This window comes from Pipistrellus hanaki (assembly GCF_964339955.1).
Source record: "Pipistrellus hanaki genome assembly, chromosome: 2".
NCBI classification, from domain to species: domain Eukaryota; kingdom Metazoa; phylum Chordata; class Mammalia; order Chiroptera; family Vespertilionidae; genus Pipistrellus; species Pipistrellus hanaki.
The window spans coordinates 85,969,088-85,988,608 of record NC_140504.1 but is presented as its reverse complement, the minus strand read 5'-3'; the positions used below and the strand labels follow the sequence as shown (position 1 = coordinate 85,988,608).

Genomic DNA, 19,521 nt, shown 5'->3' with positions numbered 1-19,521 from the left:
AAAATAGATATCAGTTTTGTCTCTGAACATTTTCATAGGGCTTCAAGCCATTTACAACTGCTCCTATTGAGAATTCTGCAGTTTTTCACAGCTCAGTTTTATAGATTTCTCCTCCTTATGCTATATTCAGTAAACCTTCCTCAACAAGGTAAGAAAAAAAAAAATGCCAAAAATTAGCACTCTGACTGCTCTGGAGAATGTATTTTGTCTTCATGTAACTTCTTCAATTCTAGCACTTAGCAGGGAGACATTTAAATTTTTATTGTAAGCCTATCTATAAAAAAAAAAAAAAAAAAAAGAGAGAGAGAATTTGCAGGTTTGACACTAAACAATTACAAATGGAAGACTAATATAAGATCACACATTTATAATGAAGGACACTGTAGTTGTCATTAAATTCAGACTGACACTTGGGACAAAATCCCCCCAACCTTCCCTGTGACTTTGGGAGGAATGTAGCGTATTCATTTAAGAATGTTACACAGAAATTCAAATGTCCAAAACACAATATAATCATATTGAGAAAATCCTTCAAAATTAGTAATGGAAATTTTATGGTACTGCTGAGAGAGAAAATTGCCAGTTTATAATTATGCCTCTTTCTCCACAGGTATCACTCATTACAGAAACTAGAATAACATCATGGTAATGAGGTTCCTAAACAAGAGAGCAGTGAAACATATGTACACATATTGATGATCCACACTGTGAATAAAAAAATAGTTTTCTCTTTATTGCCATGCTTTCAGTTTGTTTATAAGTACAATAAACAATATAAGAAAAGGCTGTTGATTCAAATTTCATTTACTAATAAAAATATATTTGAAAATGCTTCTCAAGACCAATCAGGAAAACTTCAGTAGAAGCCCCATTCCCATTGGCCTTACTTGCTATGGGAAGTCTAAACCCAGGCTCCTCATTCACCAACAGTTGGACTTGCCACATGCTGCCATATCCCAACCCAACTGTCCTCTCTTTCTCCTACACCCTCTTACTATACTCTCTTCAATTATGTCCTACTAGTGGCCCAGTGCATGGATTCATGCACATTGAAAGGAAATTAATTAGAAGGTGGCTGGCAGGGTAAGACTGGGCAAGATGGGCTGGACACACCCTAGAGCTCACCTCCTGAGGTCTCTCCAACAACCCAAGGTCCCACTCTTGCTGGCCGCTCCTCGGGCAGCACCGCAGCTCAAAGGTATAGGGCTCAGGCTTCAGTATTTTAAAGCTCTCCAAGTCTACAATCACTGCAGTTCAGTAGTAAACCAGATTCAGGGCCCACAGTGCCCCAGAAACCACATAACCCATGGCCAAAGGTGCAATAGTGCGGCCCCATGAGGAATACAAATCCCTCCTCTCGGGTTCTGGAGTTTATAACCCGAGAAGTGAGGCTGCCAAATCACAGTAGCTCGGCAGCTCCTACATTGAGCATCTGTCTCCTGGTGGTCAGTGTACATCATACCTACCAACCAGTTGGACAGTTGCTTAGATCACTGCTATTATATAGAGAGAGATTATAAATGTCTAAGGAACATTTAATATTACGTAGTTATCCTACTATGGTTCTCTAATATTTTCACACAAGGAAATGTCCATTTTTTGCTTCTATTTCCCCCGCCCCCCCCCCCCCAAAGCCTCTTATTCCTTCCACTCTCAAAGAAGTCATCCTCTATATCTATTATAATATATATATAAATAAAGACCAGGGTTAAAATGAAAGATCATGACTGAAGGTTGACCAACCCAGAAGTCTTCAGTCAGCGCTGGGTTGCTGGGGCAACCCTGCAATTAATGCCCAGGGGCTAAGACCCAGAGAAAGAGACAGGGTCTGATCCACAGCCTCAGTGGCAGCTGTTATCAGTACTTGCCTCTCTCTCTCCCTCTTTCTTTCTGAGCTTCACCAGAAGCCAGGCTTTTCTTTCTTTCTGACATCCATGGGGCAGCTGTTAAGCCCCACGTCTCTGATCAAGCCCAGAAATAGGCCCAGAGTTGATGACTGGCATAGGAGCTGACCGATCAGAACCAAATGTGGGTGCTGTGAAGAACAAATAACTGCCTAAGAGGCAGAGCTTTTGACATTGATTGGCATAGAAATTAACCAATCAGAACTAAATCTGGGTGCTGTGGGGAGCCAATGGCTGCTTAGGAGGCAGAGCTTTTGATGCTGGCATAGAAACCAACCAATGAGAACCAAATTGGCCTGCAGAGGACAGTTGGGGGTGAGATCAGGCCAGCAGGAGAGGGCAGTTGGGGGCAACCAGGTCAGCAGGGGAGGGCAATTAGGGATGATCAGGCTGGCAGGCAGAGGCAGTTAGGAGCAATCAGGCAGTCAGGCAGGTGAGCAGGTAAAAGCCAATGGTCCCAGATCGTGAGAGGGATGTCTGGCTGCTGGTTTAGGCCCAATCATTATGAGACATCCCCCACGGGGTCCACAATTGGAGAGGGTGCAGGCTGAGCTGAGGGAATCCCCCTTCTGAGCACGAATTTCGTGCACCAGGCCTCTACTACACACACACACACACACACACACACACACAGACACACACACACACACACACACACACACACACACACACAAAGGCTAAGTGACCATCTGACCATCCAACCTGCTGGTACCTATGACACACACTGACCACCAGGAGGCAGATGCTCAATGTAGGAGCTGCCAAGCTGTGGTGCCTTAGCAGTGAAGGTTTTCGGGTGATGCACTCTGGACCAGAAAGGACGGAGCCCAATTCCTCGTGGGAGATTCCACCTTCAGCCATGGGTTATGTTGTTCCTGGGGCACTGTCGTCCCAAATCTGATTTACTGCACATTTGCATTTGAAGTCTACATCCTGCACAACAGCAACATTGCAGAGTGCCCTCTCGCACTCCAGGACCCCTCAGAGACGTGAGAGAACCGATTTCGGTCTGATCCCTACAGGCCAGGCCGAGGAACCCCACCTGTTCTAGTGACCCCTCTCATTCTGCAGATGCCCTTCGAGCCATGGCACCTGCCATGTGGGACCAGCTGGAGAGGGATCACAGAAGGTTGGCTCTAGGGGGCATACTTGGCCCATCTAGCCCAGTCCTGCCCTCCAGGCCACCACCTGGACCACCTGCATTAGTCCCTGCACCAGAGCCAGCCAGAAGATCTGAGGATGAGTTTTCTTCCTTTTCCTTCTCCTTCCTTCCTTCCTTCCTTCCTTCCTTCCTTCCTTCCTTCTCTGCAGACGTCCTTTGAGCTGTGGTGCCACCCCAGGATCTAACTACTTTCCTTTCAGTGTGCAGGAATCAATGCACTGGGCCACCAGTTTAGGATATAAAAGCTATTAAACATGAACTTCATTGCCTTCACACAATCCACTTACAACCAACCTGTACCTGTGTTCAGAAACTGACATGGAAACATTGAGTTTAACCTAAATAATAAACAAACAAACAAATGAGTATGCAAATCAATGAGTTCCTTTGATTCCAAATTATTTCTGACATTTCAGTTTATACATTAACATCTGATGTCATAAGGAAAATATATGTTTATGATTACAACACAAGTTTTCAGTTTTCTGGACTACTGTACTATATTATAATACTAACACAGTGCTAGTTTTGTTGACTTAGCATTGCTAGTTCAGTATATTTTAAATGAGAAATTTAAATAATTTATGTTTTAAGATATACCCAGAGAGTTAGAGGCAGCATTAAAATTTCAAATTGAATAAAGGTGTACTCATTTAAAAAATATTCTTCTATAAGATTATAATCCCTAAGAGGAAGACAAAAAAATGACCAAAGACACAGCAAAGCTTCTATTGCAAGTATATATCTTACTTTAGTTTAAAGGCTTTCCGAACAAGTGTAATATAAACATGATAGCATTTACAGTGACTCAGGTCACTCTGAATTTGAATCTCTTCTTATTTCTAATGAAAGTCAAGATAAAGTTTTACTGATTTCATTGCATAGCTTTCTTGTGCTATCCTAAGTGTGGCTGACAGAAACAGTTCCAACATTTCACCAACAAGCTCCTATCCTAGTTTCTACCTATTAACATGACATTCTCTGCTGACCTCCTTCACTTAGCTAGCACACATACTAGTATTAAGGTACTTGTCTATTTACTTGTTTGTATTTCTTTTCAAATTTTGAGGCCTTGAGGGCAAAACTATTTCCACTTTGGAATATCCACCACTTAGCAATACTTGGTACCTAGTAGATACATATAAAAGTCTGAAGCATGAAGGAATTTTATAAATTGTTAAACCACATTCTGGAATGTGTTAATATTTTAAACTTATAGTTTGAATTAATACACAGCTCACTAATTTTTTAAACTGACCTTGCCTAAGTTCATCTGCATTCTCTCTTCCTATCTCTGTCTCAACTCTGTGCACAGGTACACCAGAGAAACATGTTAAGTTTCATCCAATGCTTCCAGAGATTCCTGCATACCCACCATGTAATATGATACATCACAAATACTAACTGATCAATATGATACTGGTTCACCTTAGAAATAAAAAGAAATCAAGGCAACTCTCAGAGCCTTCAGATACATGAAAGCTAACTAAGTAAGGTGTTTTCGCAGCAACTTTCAGTAAATGTCATTAAGAATTAAACACAAAAACAGTAATATTTACTCTTAGTGAGACTGATTGCAGAAATGACTTAGTTTACCACATATCTACTGCAAAATGATATTTGATTTTTAAAAAATATATATTTTATTTATTTTTTACAAAGAGGAAAGGAGAGTTATAGAGAGTTAGAAACACTGATGAGAGAGAAACATCAATCAGCTGCCTCCTGCACACCCACTACTAGGGATGTGCCTGCAACCAAGGTATATGCCCTTGAAGGGAATTGTACCCGAGATCCCTCAGTCTGAAGGCCGATGCTCTATCCACTGTGCCAAATCAGCCAGGGTGATATTTGATTTTTAATGAACAAGTATTACTTTTATGATATTTTAAAGAGAAGTAAATAAAACATTTAGGTTAAACAATGTATCATCAGACAAGATTCTAAAGAAACCCTTTTAGAGGGAATTGGAACAACAGCATTCAGAACTCATATAGTTAATGGGGCAATTAATGATATTAAAAACAGTAATAGTAAGTTTAATTCTAATTAAACCTAAATAAAAGTTAAGTATGATGTCTGTGCCTGGCAATACTCTGAATCTTGTGTATGTATTAAATCAAATCACCTTGGAGGCAGGCACTACTCCGTTACCACCAAGCTCATGAAGATACAAGTGATCACACATGTATCCAGGACACAGCACAAAAGCTTGGATTCCCATTCAGATAGTTTTCTTAACCACTCTGCTGTATATTTTCCCTAAAACATATTAATTATTATTAATATTCATTAATATGCATGGCTAATCTACATATTGACTGAAGAATAAATTTTCTCAAATTGGAAATCAGAAGCAAAAGACAACCAACCAGTTGCTGTCATTCCTAGTGAGTGTACAGAGTTAGTATTCCCCTTTATCTCTCCTGGTTGTAGTTTTAGCAAATTGGGAATTGTAGCATCTACCTAGCATACCTTAGCACTCTTCAAACTTTTATATCAGGCTTCTCTTGAACTAAGGTATAGTATAAAAAATACTTTATGAAGATCAAGTAAGATGATACATATGAAAATGTTTCAGAAAGTACAGAATTCTATGCCAATATAAATTCTTATAATCAGTGATATGAAAATATAAAAAAGAAAATTTAGCCATTCCTGCTTCTCTCTTCTATATTCAATTCTTTTATGTGACTACATGACAGAACAGGAAATATACATGCATTTATTCATTACCAATTAGCATAACTTAGCAAATCAAAAAGTTCATAGCAAATGTTCCTCTGCTTTAGCTAGAGTAAAGTGTTTTGTTAAAGCTCAAAAATTAGCAATACATAAGACAAAAACAAACAAAACAGCATAACTGGTATCACTCTGAGAAAAATCCATTATTTACCTTAATGACTTTTTATAAACACATATTTAAATGCCTGCCAAACTTTTATAAACATGAGTTAATTAAAAAAACTACAAAAACGTGTTGCCATTTTACTCCTTTTAAGTCACCATTTCTTTTTTAGAGAGAAATGAAATTAAAATTCCACATAGTTAACAAGTTTAAAAATGTCTAAAACATGAGTGAACTATCAGGTTGCTCCTCACTCTTGAAGAATTTCTTAATTTGATTTTTTAAAATATTAATTTCTTATATACCACTTGAAAAAATTAATTTGCTTGAAACTATAGCTGGTGATTGCAGCTAACGAACCGCTGCTAAAACTATTACACACAGAGGCCCGACATACGAAATTCGTGCACTGGTACAGTCCCTAGGCCTGGCCTGCGATCAGGACCACCCTCCCCAGCTGCCCATAGCTGGCCTTGCCCCCCACTCCACCCACCCCCAGGTTCCCGTTTGTCATTGGGTGATAGGTACCTGATGGTGGGGAAAAGGGATGAAGAGATTGGCTGTTCCCCCTGCTCGCTGGCCCTGTTCCCACCATGGTGGCCATCAGGCGATCGGAGCCTGCCAGCCAGGAAAAGGGACCAAGAGGTGGTCAGTGTGCCTCATAGTGACTGGTCCTGTGGTAGTTCTGCCATGAGGGTCAATTTGCACATTGCCCTTTTGTTATATAGGAGATATATATATATATATATATATATATATATATATATATATATATATATATATATTGTTCCATATTAAAATGTGCAAGCCTTGTGACATGCTAATTATTGTGCTAGTTGCTACTACTTCATGAAGATATAGTGAATAAGACACTGATGACTTCTATTTTCACTGAGTTTTAATTTTATCAAGGGAATCATACACTAAATAGTTTTTCAAATGTAATTTTGTTAAGTGTCATGAAAGGTAATAAATAGTGCTATAAAAATGTGTAATAGGAAACCTAGCATGATGAGTTGCAAATAAAGGATGTGGTCAGGTAAGGGAGGGAGTGTTTGAGTGGGATGACTCCAAGAGTGAGAACAGCAACATGGACAGAGTTCAGAGGCTGGTACATTCAATAACTGAAAGAAGGCTTCCTTGGCTCTAGACAAGCCATCAATGTGGAAACCCACAGGAGACTATTCACGTGAGCCTTACAGGTCAGCTGGAAGGCAGTATAATCATTGAAGTCAGAAAGCTGAACAGAAACATGATCAGAAAAAGGAAAGAAAAAAAAAAAAGATACATGTTTAAAGTCATAATAACTCATGGGGAAATATAAAATTTCAAAAAACATGTCAAGAATCAGAATTAAAGACATCTGTGCTCAATAGGAACTTTTTTTGCTTTGGGAGAACAAGAAAAATAGTTTTTTTTGTGTTACCCTTATTAAATTGTGCAGTTATTCAGTGCCTGATAAGTTAATGCTCAAAAAAATATTAATTTTTATTAAAATGTCCTATTATTTTATATATGATTACTCATTACATTTTATTAATGATTACTCATTTATTTCAGCCTTTTGCATTTGGCATGTCTCTATCAAAATAAAACTACATTTCTATGAAAAAAATGGAAATTACAGATTTTAAAGTTAGAGATATGCAAGACTAACATAAGATATTGAGATAGAAAGAATTAAAAAAGGTGATATATTGGAGTTAAATATTAAAAGCCATTTATTTGGTGGATAAAAGAATAAATCTTCAAAGGGTTGCTGAGTCCTATATCAAAGAATAGCCTCAACATTATATTTGATATCACAAGTATGGCTAATTTACAGACATTATAGGAAGAGATGCTAGAAATGTGTTTGATTGTGTTACTACTGAAAGTTCCATGAGAAGAGTTTCCAAAAGAGAACAAATGTTTGACCTGCCCTCCGTTGCATATGTAAAATTAATGTGATATTAATATAAAGATTTCACAGAATTTATGAAGTTCCTGGACCCTCAGGGATAATACTGACCAAGACTCAGGAAGTAGTTCTCATTGTGAACTTCCATCAGACCTTCCTTACGTGAAAGTTATCAATATTAAATTCACTAGGCCCACTCAGTCTGTCATCTGAAAACAGTTTTATTTTAATCAGATGCTTGCAGGGAGGTCAATGATGTGCTACAGGTTAGAACTGCAACAAAAGAGGGCAGTTACTTCAAACTATCGACACTCCCCAATCTAAGGTACAGGATTCCGAGTTTTAAATTGATTAAGGTAGTCACATATCTAATAGTTTTGTACAACTTCCAGCGTAAAGCAATAGAATGAGCCAGGATTTCTAGAATTTTCAGAAGAGTGAGCTCCATATAGAACCGGCTGCAGGAACTCAAAGGTCTACTTTGGTTTTATTTGGAAAAGTGTTTTGCAGTTTCTAAGCAAACCTGATAGCCCCTTTCATTATTTTCTTACATTATCTACAGATTGTAACAACTTTACAGACTCTACTTTTGTAAATGAAATATAACATTAAAATCTCTCCTTAAACCCCAGTTCTCCTTGCTACACATGGAGACATCGTTATCTGCATAGGTTATTTTTATCAGAATATAAGTGAATAAAACAATTGTGTAACTAAGGCCTTGTTGGAATAAAAAGTTATTAGACTTAATAAATGAATTTGATATTGTAACAGGATACAAAATTAAGGCCAAGAAATCTATGGCGTTTCTATACACCACTAGTGAATTTACAGAAAGAGAGACTACAAAAGCAATCCCATTTACCATCGCACCAAAAAAAAAATGAGATGCCTAGGAATAAACTTAATTTAGGAGGCAAAAGACCTATACAGGGAAAACCACAGGACACTGAAAGAAGATATAGAGGGAGAATATAAACAGATGGAAGAACATACTGTTTTCATAGATTGGCAGAATCAAGATGATTAAAATGTCCATACTATGCAAAGCAATCTATAACTTCAATGCACTCCCCATTAAAATATCAACTGCATATTTCACAGAGCTAGAATGAACTCTCCAAAAATACATCTGGAATAAATTTTTTTAAAAAGACCCCAGATAACTGCAGCAATTCTGATAAAGAAGAACAAAGTAGGTGGTATTTCAATAGTAAATATCAAGCTGTATTACAAAGCCACTATTCTCAAAACAGCCTGATACTGGAACAAGATCAGACATATAGACCAATGAAATAAAATAGAGAACCCAGATATCAACCCAAACCATTATGCTCAATTAATATTTGACAAAGGAGGCATGAACATACAATGGAATCAAGACAGTCTTTTTAATAAATAGTGTTGGGAAAATTGGACAGATACATGCAAGAAAAATGAAAGTAGACTATCAACATACATTATAAACTCAAAATGAATAAAGGACTAAACATAAGAAAGGAAATCATAAAAATACCAGAGGAATCCACAGGCAGCAAAATCGCAGACATATGCCAAAGTAATTTCTTCATCTATACTGCCTGATCCTAGGGCTGTGGTCGGCAAACCTCGGCTCACAAGCCACATGCGGCTCTTTGGGCCATTGAGTGTGGCTCTTCCACAAAATACCACGTGCGGGTACACATGTACAGTGAGATTGAAATTTTGTGGCTCATGCGCAGAAGTAAGTCTTTGGCCTGGGTGAGTCTATTTTGAAGAAGTGGTTTCAATGCTGAGCCAAAGAGCCACATGTGGCTCATGAGCCGCGGTTTGCCAACCTCTGTCCTAGAGCAATGGCAACTAAAGAGACAATAAACAAATGGGACTACATCAAAATAAAAAGCTTTTGCACAGCAACAGAAACCATTAATAAAAGTATAACAAAGCCACTGCATGAGACTACATATTTGCCAATGTTATCCCAATAACCACTTAATCTCCAAGATTGAAGGGAAATCAAACAACAAAGGGAAGATAAACAACCCAATTAAAAAAAAAAAAAAAGGGAAACGAACCTAAATAGGTACTTTTTGAAAGAAGATAGAAAGAAGGCCAAGAAACATTTGAAAACATGCTCAAAGTCACTAATTATCTGAGAGATGCAAATCAAAACAATAATACAGTACCATCTCACACTTGTCAGAATGGCTATCATCAACAAATCAACAAATGACAAGTGCTGGTGAGGATGCAGAGAAGAAGGGACCCTCATGTACTGCTGGTGGGAATTCAGACTGGTGCAACCACTGTGGAGAACAGTATGGAGTTTCCTAAGCAAACTAAAAATGGAATTCCCATTCGACCCAGTGATCCCTCTTCTAGGAATATATCCAAAGAAACTAGAAACACCAATCAGAAAGGATATATGCACCTTTATGTTCATAACAGCATAATTCACCATTGTTAAGATTCGGAAACAGCCTAAGTGCCCATCAGCAGATGAGTGGATTAAAAAACTGGTACATTTACTCAACAGAATGCTATGCGGTGGTAAAATAGAAGAAGTTCTTACCATTTGCAACAGCATGGATGGAGCTGGAGAACATTATGCTAAGTGAAATAAGCCAATCAGAGAAAGATAAATATCACATGATTCATTTGTAGAATATAATGAGCAGCATAAATTGATAGACAGAAACAAAACCAGAGATGGAGAAACATTGATCAGACCATCAAACCTCAGAAGGAAGGTAGAGGAGGGTGGGGGTAAGAGGTAGAGATCAACCAAAGGACTTGTATACATGTATATAAGCCTAACAAATGGACACAGACAACAGGGGGATGAGGGCATGAGTGGGGGAGGGGGAATGTGGGGATAAGGACACATATATAATACCTTAATCAATAAAAAAAAGTAAGCTAGCCTTCTATGTGCATTACAATGCTGTCTCTCTCTAGCTGAAAAGCTGGCAAATATACTAAAATTCAAATGTTCAAATGGACTTTGTTAACCAAATAGAAGAGAAAACTGTATTAATTGATTTACATATTTTATCAATCAAGAACCTTCAGATAATAATGAATTCTGAACATTCATATTTTTAAAAAACATTTCTTTGCCCATCATAATGTCCTGGCCCATGGCTTTCACATTTATAATAAAATGCACTGGCTGAAACCGGTTTGGCTCAGTGGTAGAGCGTCAGTCTGTGGACTAAAAGGTCCCGGGTTTGATTCCGGTCAAGGGCATGTACCTTGGTTGCAGGCACATCCCCAGTGGGGGGTGTGCAGGAGGCAGCTGGTCAATGTTTCTCTCTCATCGACGTTTCTAGCTATCTATCTCTCTCCCTTCCTCTCTGTAAAAAATCAATTATATATATATATATATATATATATATATATATATATATATATATATATATATTAAATGCACTGGTATACAATTACTTCAAAGAAACCCAATAATCCAATATCCTATATAATAAAACCCTAATATGCAAATCAATCAGAGGAACGACTGGTCGATATTATGAATACTGATCACCAGTGGGCACACTCACTGCATGAGCTGCCCCCTGGTGTTCAGTATGCTCCCACAGGGGGGCTGCACTCAGCCAGAAGCAGAGTTTATGGCTGGCAAGTGCAGCAGTGGTGGCAGGACCCTCTTCTGCCTCCGCTGAGGGTGGGTGGTAAGGAATAAAGGATCCTGAACTATGAGAACCCCAGACTGTAAAACGAATGTCTGACTGCCGGTTTCGGCCTGATGACCAGGGGGAGTGGACATCCCCTGAGGTGTCCCGGCTTGTGAGAGGGCACAGGTGGGGCTGAGGGACTCCCCCCCCACCCCCATGAATATTGTGCATCAGGCCTCTAATCCTATATAATAATTTCCTAATATGCTAAGTGTTCAACCATTCTTTCAATTGTTTGACCAGTTGCTAGACGCTCTGAGTGGTAGGTTACTTTGCTGCTGGGGATCGGATGATCTGAACTGGGCGAGATGGGCCAGACACGCCCTGGACCCCTCCTGTGGTCCCTCCTCTGCCCCAATTGTGCACTGGTGGGGTTCCTCACCCTGGCCTGTGACCTCTTACAATCTGGGACCCCTCAGGGGATGTTAGAGAGCCAGTTTGGCCCAATCCCCACAGGTCAGGCCAAGCTACCCCACCAATGCATAAATCTATAATATGTTATGACATGACAAATATAAAGGCTTTGAAAATAGTTCACTCCACTTGTCAAAAATCCTATATGATAAAAGGCTAATATGCAAATTGTCCCCACAGGTAGGAATTCGACAGACCAGGAGTTAGATCTGCACTGACCACTAGAGGATGGCGCAGAACATAGTGGGCGTCAGTGACATGGCACTGGCAGCAGGTGGCATGGAGGTGCTACCAGCCTCAATGTGCCCCGACGAGAGCGGGACTGTGGTGGGATGTTGGAGCAGGTGAGAGGGCAGTGCCAGGCCAAGGCTGGTTCGAAGGAGGCCCTGGCCGGCAGTGGTGGCAGGTTGTCGGGAGAAGGAAGGCCCCAGCTAGCAGCTGGCAGCCGCTAGGGACCCTACCTGTGCATGAATTTCATGCACTGGGCCTCTAGTATTAAATAAAATACCAATTATTACACTGCTTTTACATCATGTACTATTTTAACAGTCTTACAGCAATTTAATGTTTGCATTTTACACATGACAGAATATTACAGATATAAAGTTATAATTTTCTACTTTAAACCTAAATAGCCAAAGCAAAATATTCTGGATGACTTATGCACATGTAGTATTAGTTATCATTTTAAACTACAGATTGGATTATGTGTTCAATTCATACTTACCCATAAAGTTGAGATAGCCTTCTCCGCCAAGGGCATGAGTAATGAGTCGAATCATTTTATGAAGCTGTATTCCACGATCAATAACTGGAGTAAAAGGGGTCAGAACACTCATGTTGGTATACATTTCAGCATCCATCAACCAAAATGCCAGTGTCTTATCCCCAACGAGTGCCTGCAGAAGTAAAAGTCACTGAGGTGAATACAAGGAATAGGAAGGAAACAGCTATGATTTACACCAGAATAGCACAGGATGAAAAACAATGTAGGGGAGATGTGTGAATTAGTATTAATGTAACCCATATGCCAATAATTACTTTCAATTCTAAAGAAGAGCTGGTAAAATGTGTTAGAGATCAACATGTGTTTTCAGGATTGATTTGATTTTTTTAAAAGAGTTTGGTAAAAAATTCATGATCAGCTGCCTATTATAACTGAGCAGATGCTTCAAATTTTCTAAAGTTGGAATAAATATCCTATATTATAAAAGGCTAATATGCAAATTGTCCCTTCGACCAGGAGTTCAACCAGGGAGTGGGGTTGGCCAGCCAATTGCCCGCAGCCCCTAGCCCCAGCCATATGGCCCAATCTGCCCAAACCTGGGCACGAATTTGTGCACTGGGCCTAATTTATTATAATGTTGAGAATTTAAAATAGCTTGCATATCATGGATTTATTTATTTTGAAAGTATTTAAATTTTTAAAGATATTGATATATATCTATATATATATATGTGTATATATATATATATATATACATATATATAGATATATCCTTATAGTAATATGCAAATTAACCATCACTCTGCTACACAAGCCATGCCCACCAACCAATCAGAGTGAGTATAAAAATTAACCCAACAAAGATGGTGGTTAATTTGCATACATGGAGGGAGGAAGGAGTGAAGACTGAAGACAGCATAGAAGGAAGAGAGAGGGAAAGTGGAAAGCAAGGTGGCTGCATCTGCTGAAGGGAAAGCACTGGCAGTGCCTGTGGTGCTGGGCGAGGCGCTCAGCAGTGGCCCATGCAGTCCCAGGGGAGGCGTCCCGCCCCTCCCACTGCAGAGGGAGAGGTGGGGAGGCAGGAGAGGTTGCGGTGGTGGGAGGGAAGCCTGCCAAAAGTCTTGCAGGAATATTCCTGCAACAGGTGCCTAGTATATATATATGCAGGTACATGTATTTATATGTCTATATATACTTATATATAAAATATATATAAACATAGCACAATGGACTCTACTCCCCTTCAGCAGAGGGTTGACAACTTTTTCTTAAAATGTAAAATTTGCTTCCACATTGTATTTGTCGTTTAATCTAAAATGTTTTGTTTTATATGTAAATACAATCCTATCTAATAAAGAGGGAATATGCTAATTGACTATCACACTCTCACAAAGATGGTGGTGCCCACAGCCAATAAGGAAGGAATATGTTAATTAATGCCATGCCCTCAAAGATGGCGGCACCCACAGCTACAAGATGGTGGCACCCACCAGGCAAGCACCTTCCTCCAGAATCCCCCAGACCACTTTTCCCCCCCAGGTACCCAAGGCTGGCCTGAGGCACAGGCAAGTTTCTGATGGCAGCTGCCCAGCCCACGCCTGAGGTGTAGGCAAGCCACCAATGTCAGCTGTCCAGCCGCCCAGGGCTGCCCGAAGCTCAGGTAACCAGGTTTGGCTGAGGCTTGCACTGCTAGCAGTGGCAGCAGCAGAGGTGTGATGGTGGCATACCTTCCCCTGATCGCCCAGTTGCCTTCCACCCCTTAGGGCTTCCGGACTGTGAGGGGGCAGGCAGGCCTAGAGACTCCCCCCTCCAGTGCAGGAATTTTCATGCACCAGGCCTCTAGTAATCGATAAATAGGGCAGGTTACTCAGAAACACCCTGAGTAGAAGAGAGGCCTCATAACAACATGAATTATTCATGGTTAAAAACAGCTAACTAATACAAATTTTTTTATTGACAAAAAAATAATATGTGTATGTAAAACATATACTAGAGATTAAACTATTACCTTATTACAATTATTTTGAGTTTTAAAAAAATATTTTTACTTACAAACTGTTATACTCTGTAATCTATTTTGAATTAAAATGACTTGTCTTTAAAATATACTGTTCCAAGGTTACCTCCTCATTCCGTAAATCTTGTCTTTATGCTGTGGGCCACGAATGAGTTGGCTCAGAATATGGTTTTTGCCACAAGTATTTTCAAAGTTTGATTAGATGGTAATTGTCATTTGTGTTATGTGAGTTTAAATTATTTTGCAACCTCTTTGTTCTCTGACTTCTAGGTAAATATTTTAAGTCTAAAAATACAAATAATGTGAACTGTTTTGAATTTAATTGACCCTATACCTCCTGCTTCCCAAAAAATTCATGGTGAAGTCTCAATCACCGATGTGATTATATTGGGAGACAGGGTAAAGTGGTACTCAGGATTAAATGAGTCATAAGGGTGAGGTCCTAATCCAGTGAGTTGTGCCCTTATTTGAATAGGGGAAAAAACATGCCAGGGATAAATGTGCACAAAGACCACTTGAGGACACAGAGAAAATGTCACCTGCAAACCTAGGAGAGAGGCCTCAGGAGAAACTAAACCTGCTGACACCTTAATCTTGTACTTCTAGCACTATGAGAAATACATTTGTTTAAGCCACCCTGTCTATGGTGTTTTGTTGTGGCAGCCCTAGCAAACTAATACACATACTAATAAAATATAGCTTTAATATGACATATAACAGAGTTCCATATGAGTGTAGTTTGAAAATAGGCTCTAATGTTAAAAAGAATTTGAAAACAATGTATATAAGATATAAATATATTTGCTAAATTGACATCATTATTTCTTAAACAAGTTCTCCTTTCCACTTGTTTTGAATTGTCTATATTTTTATCGATAACTGCTTATTTCTGTAAGCTCTGATTCTGTTATGAAATCATTTTGATCAATTCTGTTACATTTTTACTATGATGTATATATTTCTATATTATTCATTTTATAAATATACAGGATGGCGCAAAAGTAGGTTTGTAATTGTTCTTATGGAAAATAATAGTAATATAGTAATTAATAGATAATAATACAGGAATAAACTGTTTTACCCCTACTCACAACTGTAAATCTACTTTTGACCTACCTTGTATATTTATAAATTTTATTAGATGTATTAGAAATTTGCTTTTAGAAAAAACTAGGGAACTTGCATCTTTTTATATATTCCTGACAATCTGTAACACAAGGCAGAATTTCCTGAATCTTTAAAGTATGAAATAATTCTAGATAAATTTATAATGTTTCTATACATTTTAGAGGATAATATGAAAGTAATCTACCAGTTTCATCTTCAGTTTGTTTATCCCATTCATTTATTTATTATTTCATTCATTCCTATATAATAAATACATATGGAAATTCAAAATGTGCTATAACTGCTAGGAGTATGTAACAGAAAGATATGATTTATGTTTGTATTCTAATTTTCATATTGTTATATTTCTGGTGACAGGTTTTCAACATCCTTAAATTACTATTATTCATTTATTATTCTGCACTATTTTGGTTCTGTTGTGTCTTTTTCACGTTTATTTTATCTGCTTTACAGCCAATTTTAGTTGAAAAGATAGCAGTGCTCCAATTTGAAAGATGCAAAATTTAACATATGCCTACTTCATGAGTCAGCACACTTTCTATAAAGGCAAAATATACATATTTTAGGCATTATGGGGCACTTTCTCTGTCTCAGCTACTTAAAAGCAGCTATACACATAATGAGAATGAATGAGAATGGCTGTGTTCCAATTAGCTTTACCAAAAATAGGAAGTACACAGAAATTGGCCCATGGGTCTTAGTAGCTGACCTCTCTGATCTACTTACACTTGCTTAATAATTAGAGAAGACACCTGAAAAACCATCTGTAAATTTCTGCTAAAATAAAAGAGAAGCTTATTGCTCAAACTTTAATTTTCTCATTATGTATGTGAGAAATGATTTTTAAAATGTTACTTTCTCATTTTTAATGTTGAAAGAATACATTTTATGTTGTTTATGTGAGGATTAACATAGTTTTAGGTAACTAAATGGCCATTTTCCCCTATGTATTTATGTTTATTGAGTGACTAACTAGGCACAGTCATAGTACTAAGGCTGAAATTACAAAGATATAAAAACACATTTTCTGCCTAAAACGTGATGAGAACATAAATGATGGAGCAACTATTCTTGCCCTAGATGACTAGAGGAAGGCTTCAGAGAGAAGGTGGTATCTGAGCCGGGCTGTTGGGTATTTTATAGGCGCTTCCAGGGGAAGCAGGCACTTGGAGCTGTGTGGGCAAAAGCACAGGACTGGAATCAGGGTAGTCTACTCAGGAATGGGGGGGAATTGTGCAGCAGTGACGAACAGGATGATAGCGAGTTGAGCAGAAAATGGAGGCAGAAACTCTGGCTCACACCAGATTGTGCATGACCTTGAAGGACAAGCTTTACTCGGAAGGTCTAGATTGACAAAATAAGCTTGCTCTTTGGAAAACACCTCAGGCTTTGTCAGAGAAGATGGACTGAAGCTGAGGGGACAGTGATCAGGAGATTTTAGTGACTGAGAAGAAAATGAGGAAAGCCTGTCAAAAAGCATAAAAGAAAACTTCTAGAAGGAAAGCTAAAATGGAAATTAAAATTAACCTGGATCAGCACCAATATTTCTCTCATTATAACAAAGAAAAACATGCAAGATAACACTTGCAACTGTCATTTACAATTTTTAAATTAGAGTTTGGCAGTATAAAAATGGCTCTGCATTTTGAAGCTGGAAAATACAGATTTACAAAATAATTTTAAAATGTTTTTCAAGTATAAATAATTTTCATATATAGAGAGAAAGTCACACAAATACTCATTTTACCTGATCATGGCTCTCTGCATAAGCAATGCACTTTTCAAGGTAGCGTCTATTTGTGAGTGTGTGCACTATGTCGCCCATATTCCAATCTTCATCTTTAAACTCTTTAAGTAGCTAGATGTAAGAGAGAATATAGTTAGCATAAACCATTGTAGTTCCTACATTAAATCCCAAACTTAGGGTATGCATCATAACAGCCCATATCATGTATTTGACAGAGATACAAGCCCACCCATTTAGCAATGATACCTTTGTTGAAACTTTTTTCTGAAATCACAGCTCTTAAGCAGACTGTCCAAAATGAGACTGGTGTAATGTTGTGTGGTAGTATGTGCACAGGTGTGTTTTTACTTTTGCGCAGATGGTTTGATCATTGCACTTTAGGATTTAGCAAACATTTTCCCCCTGTAACAATTGCTACCTCTTAATTAATAACTAGAGAAAAGTGTTATTGTGCAATATATCTTTCTATAACTTCCACAAAGCAGAGGTATACTTGCAACATTTTTAGGTTACATTAAAACAAAAAAATACCAGGAGCAGCATTTTGTTCGACTCTGAAAATAATAATTAAAAGTTTAAAGGCTAATTATCCTATCTATAATAATAAAGAGGAAATATGAAAATTGACCATCAGGCCATAACAAGATGGCTGCACCCACAGCGGAGGCCAAGTTCCCATTACAAGCCTTAAGGAGCAATCAGCAGGGACCTGAAGCTGTGTGGCTCTGGGCAGGAGCAGGGGATCTGAACCTCAGGCCACACCTCCCATCCCAGCACTGGGCTGGGGGACCTAGGGCTACGCCCCCCGCCTTGGCCCCAAGCCAGGGGACCTGAGGCTGAGCCCCCAGCCTGGAGGGACTTAACAGGGGATCACAGGCTGTGCCCCCCTTCCAGCAGAGCTTGATGAGAGACCTCAGGCTATGCTCCCCTCCTGGTGGGGCTTGAAGGGAGACCTTAGGCCGTGCCTTTCACCTTGGGATGCTGGACCTCAAGGCACACCCCCTCCCCAGCCCAGGCCAGGGGACCTCAGGCCATGCTCTCAGCCCTGGTGCCAGGCCGGGGGACCTCAGGGAGGCTTGATGGAGAACCTCAGGCCACTACTACTGCCTGATGGGACTTGATGGGGGACTTCAGGCTGCACCTCCTGCCCCAGTGCCAGGCTTGGGGACCTCAGGCCATGACCTCGCTCTGGTGCTGGGCCAGGGGACCTGAGGCTGCCCCCATCACCTGTAATGGCTTGACAAGGGACCTGAGGTTACACCCTTTGCTCAGCAGGGCTTGGGGCGGGGGAGTGAGGCCAGCCAGGTCTGGATCTCACTCAGTGGGGGTGGGGCCTGTGATGTCTGGGTTTTGCATGATTTTGAGGTATGCACAGGTGGGCAGGGACTTGGCTCTGGGTCCCTCGGTGCACCCCCAGACTATTAACAGGAGGAAGATTTTCATATACATTTTACTAATTTCTTTTATCTCTGACACTTCTATTATAAAGAAAGGGCAAATATCAATATTAAAATATTTCCTCTAATTAATTCCCTTTTAATGTGTACAAATTTCATGCACCGGGCCACTAGTTTTAAAATAAGTATCATCTCAACAGACCACATAGTTTTGTCTCCACTCATTTGCTGCTTGGTCTTGAATCTGCCTCTGCCTTTCTAACACCACTTCAATGCAAATGCCCTTGCCAAGATCTCAGATGATTGCCTTCTTAGGTCAGTAGATGCTCTTTCTTAGGCAAATACTTGTTATACATGTTGACAAGGCTAACTCCTTCCTTCACCACAAAATGCTTTCCTTTTTAATCTACACTGTGAAAACTTCTGATTGCTTGGTTTTCCTACCACTCTGGGCATTCTGCAAAGTTTCTTTCTCTGTCTGCCCTAGAAAAGCTGGTGCTCCTCAAAGTCACATCCTTAAAATAGCCTCTTTTCCTTTACTATCTGTCTGCATGGGCTCATTTCTCTGTTCAAAGTGTCAATCGCACTCTGTGACAGGCAGAATTC

The 19,521-nt window shown here is 39.3% G+C and overlaps 1 protein-coding gene across 1 annotated transcript in view; it reads right to left on the bottom strand.

Annotated features, from left to right (window-relative positions):
- Positions 1 to 19,521, bottom strand: part of GBE1 (1,4-alpha-glucan branching enzyme 1) — a 284,975-nt gene that overhangs the window by 70,698 nt on the left and 194,756 nt on the right. Inside the window, exons 11-12 of the mRNA XM_084875638.1 lie at positions 17,519 to 17,629; positions 12,627 to 12,798 (exon numbers count right to left, since the gene is read on the bottom strand). Coding sequence (XP_084731764.1) covers positions 12,627 to 12,798; positions 17,519 to 17,629 — 283 coding nt within the window. The remainder of the gene's footprint in view (positions 1 to 12,626; positions 12,799 to 17,518; positions 17,630 to 19,521) is intronic.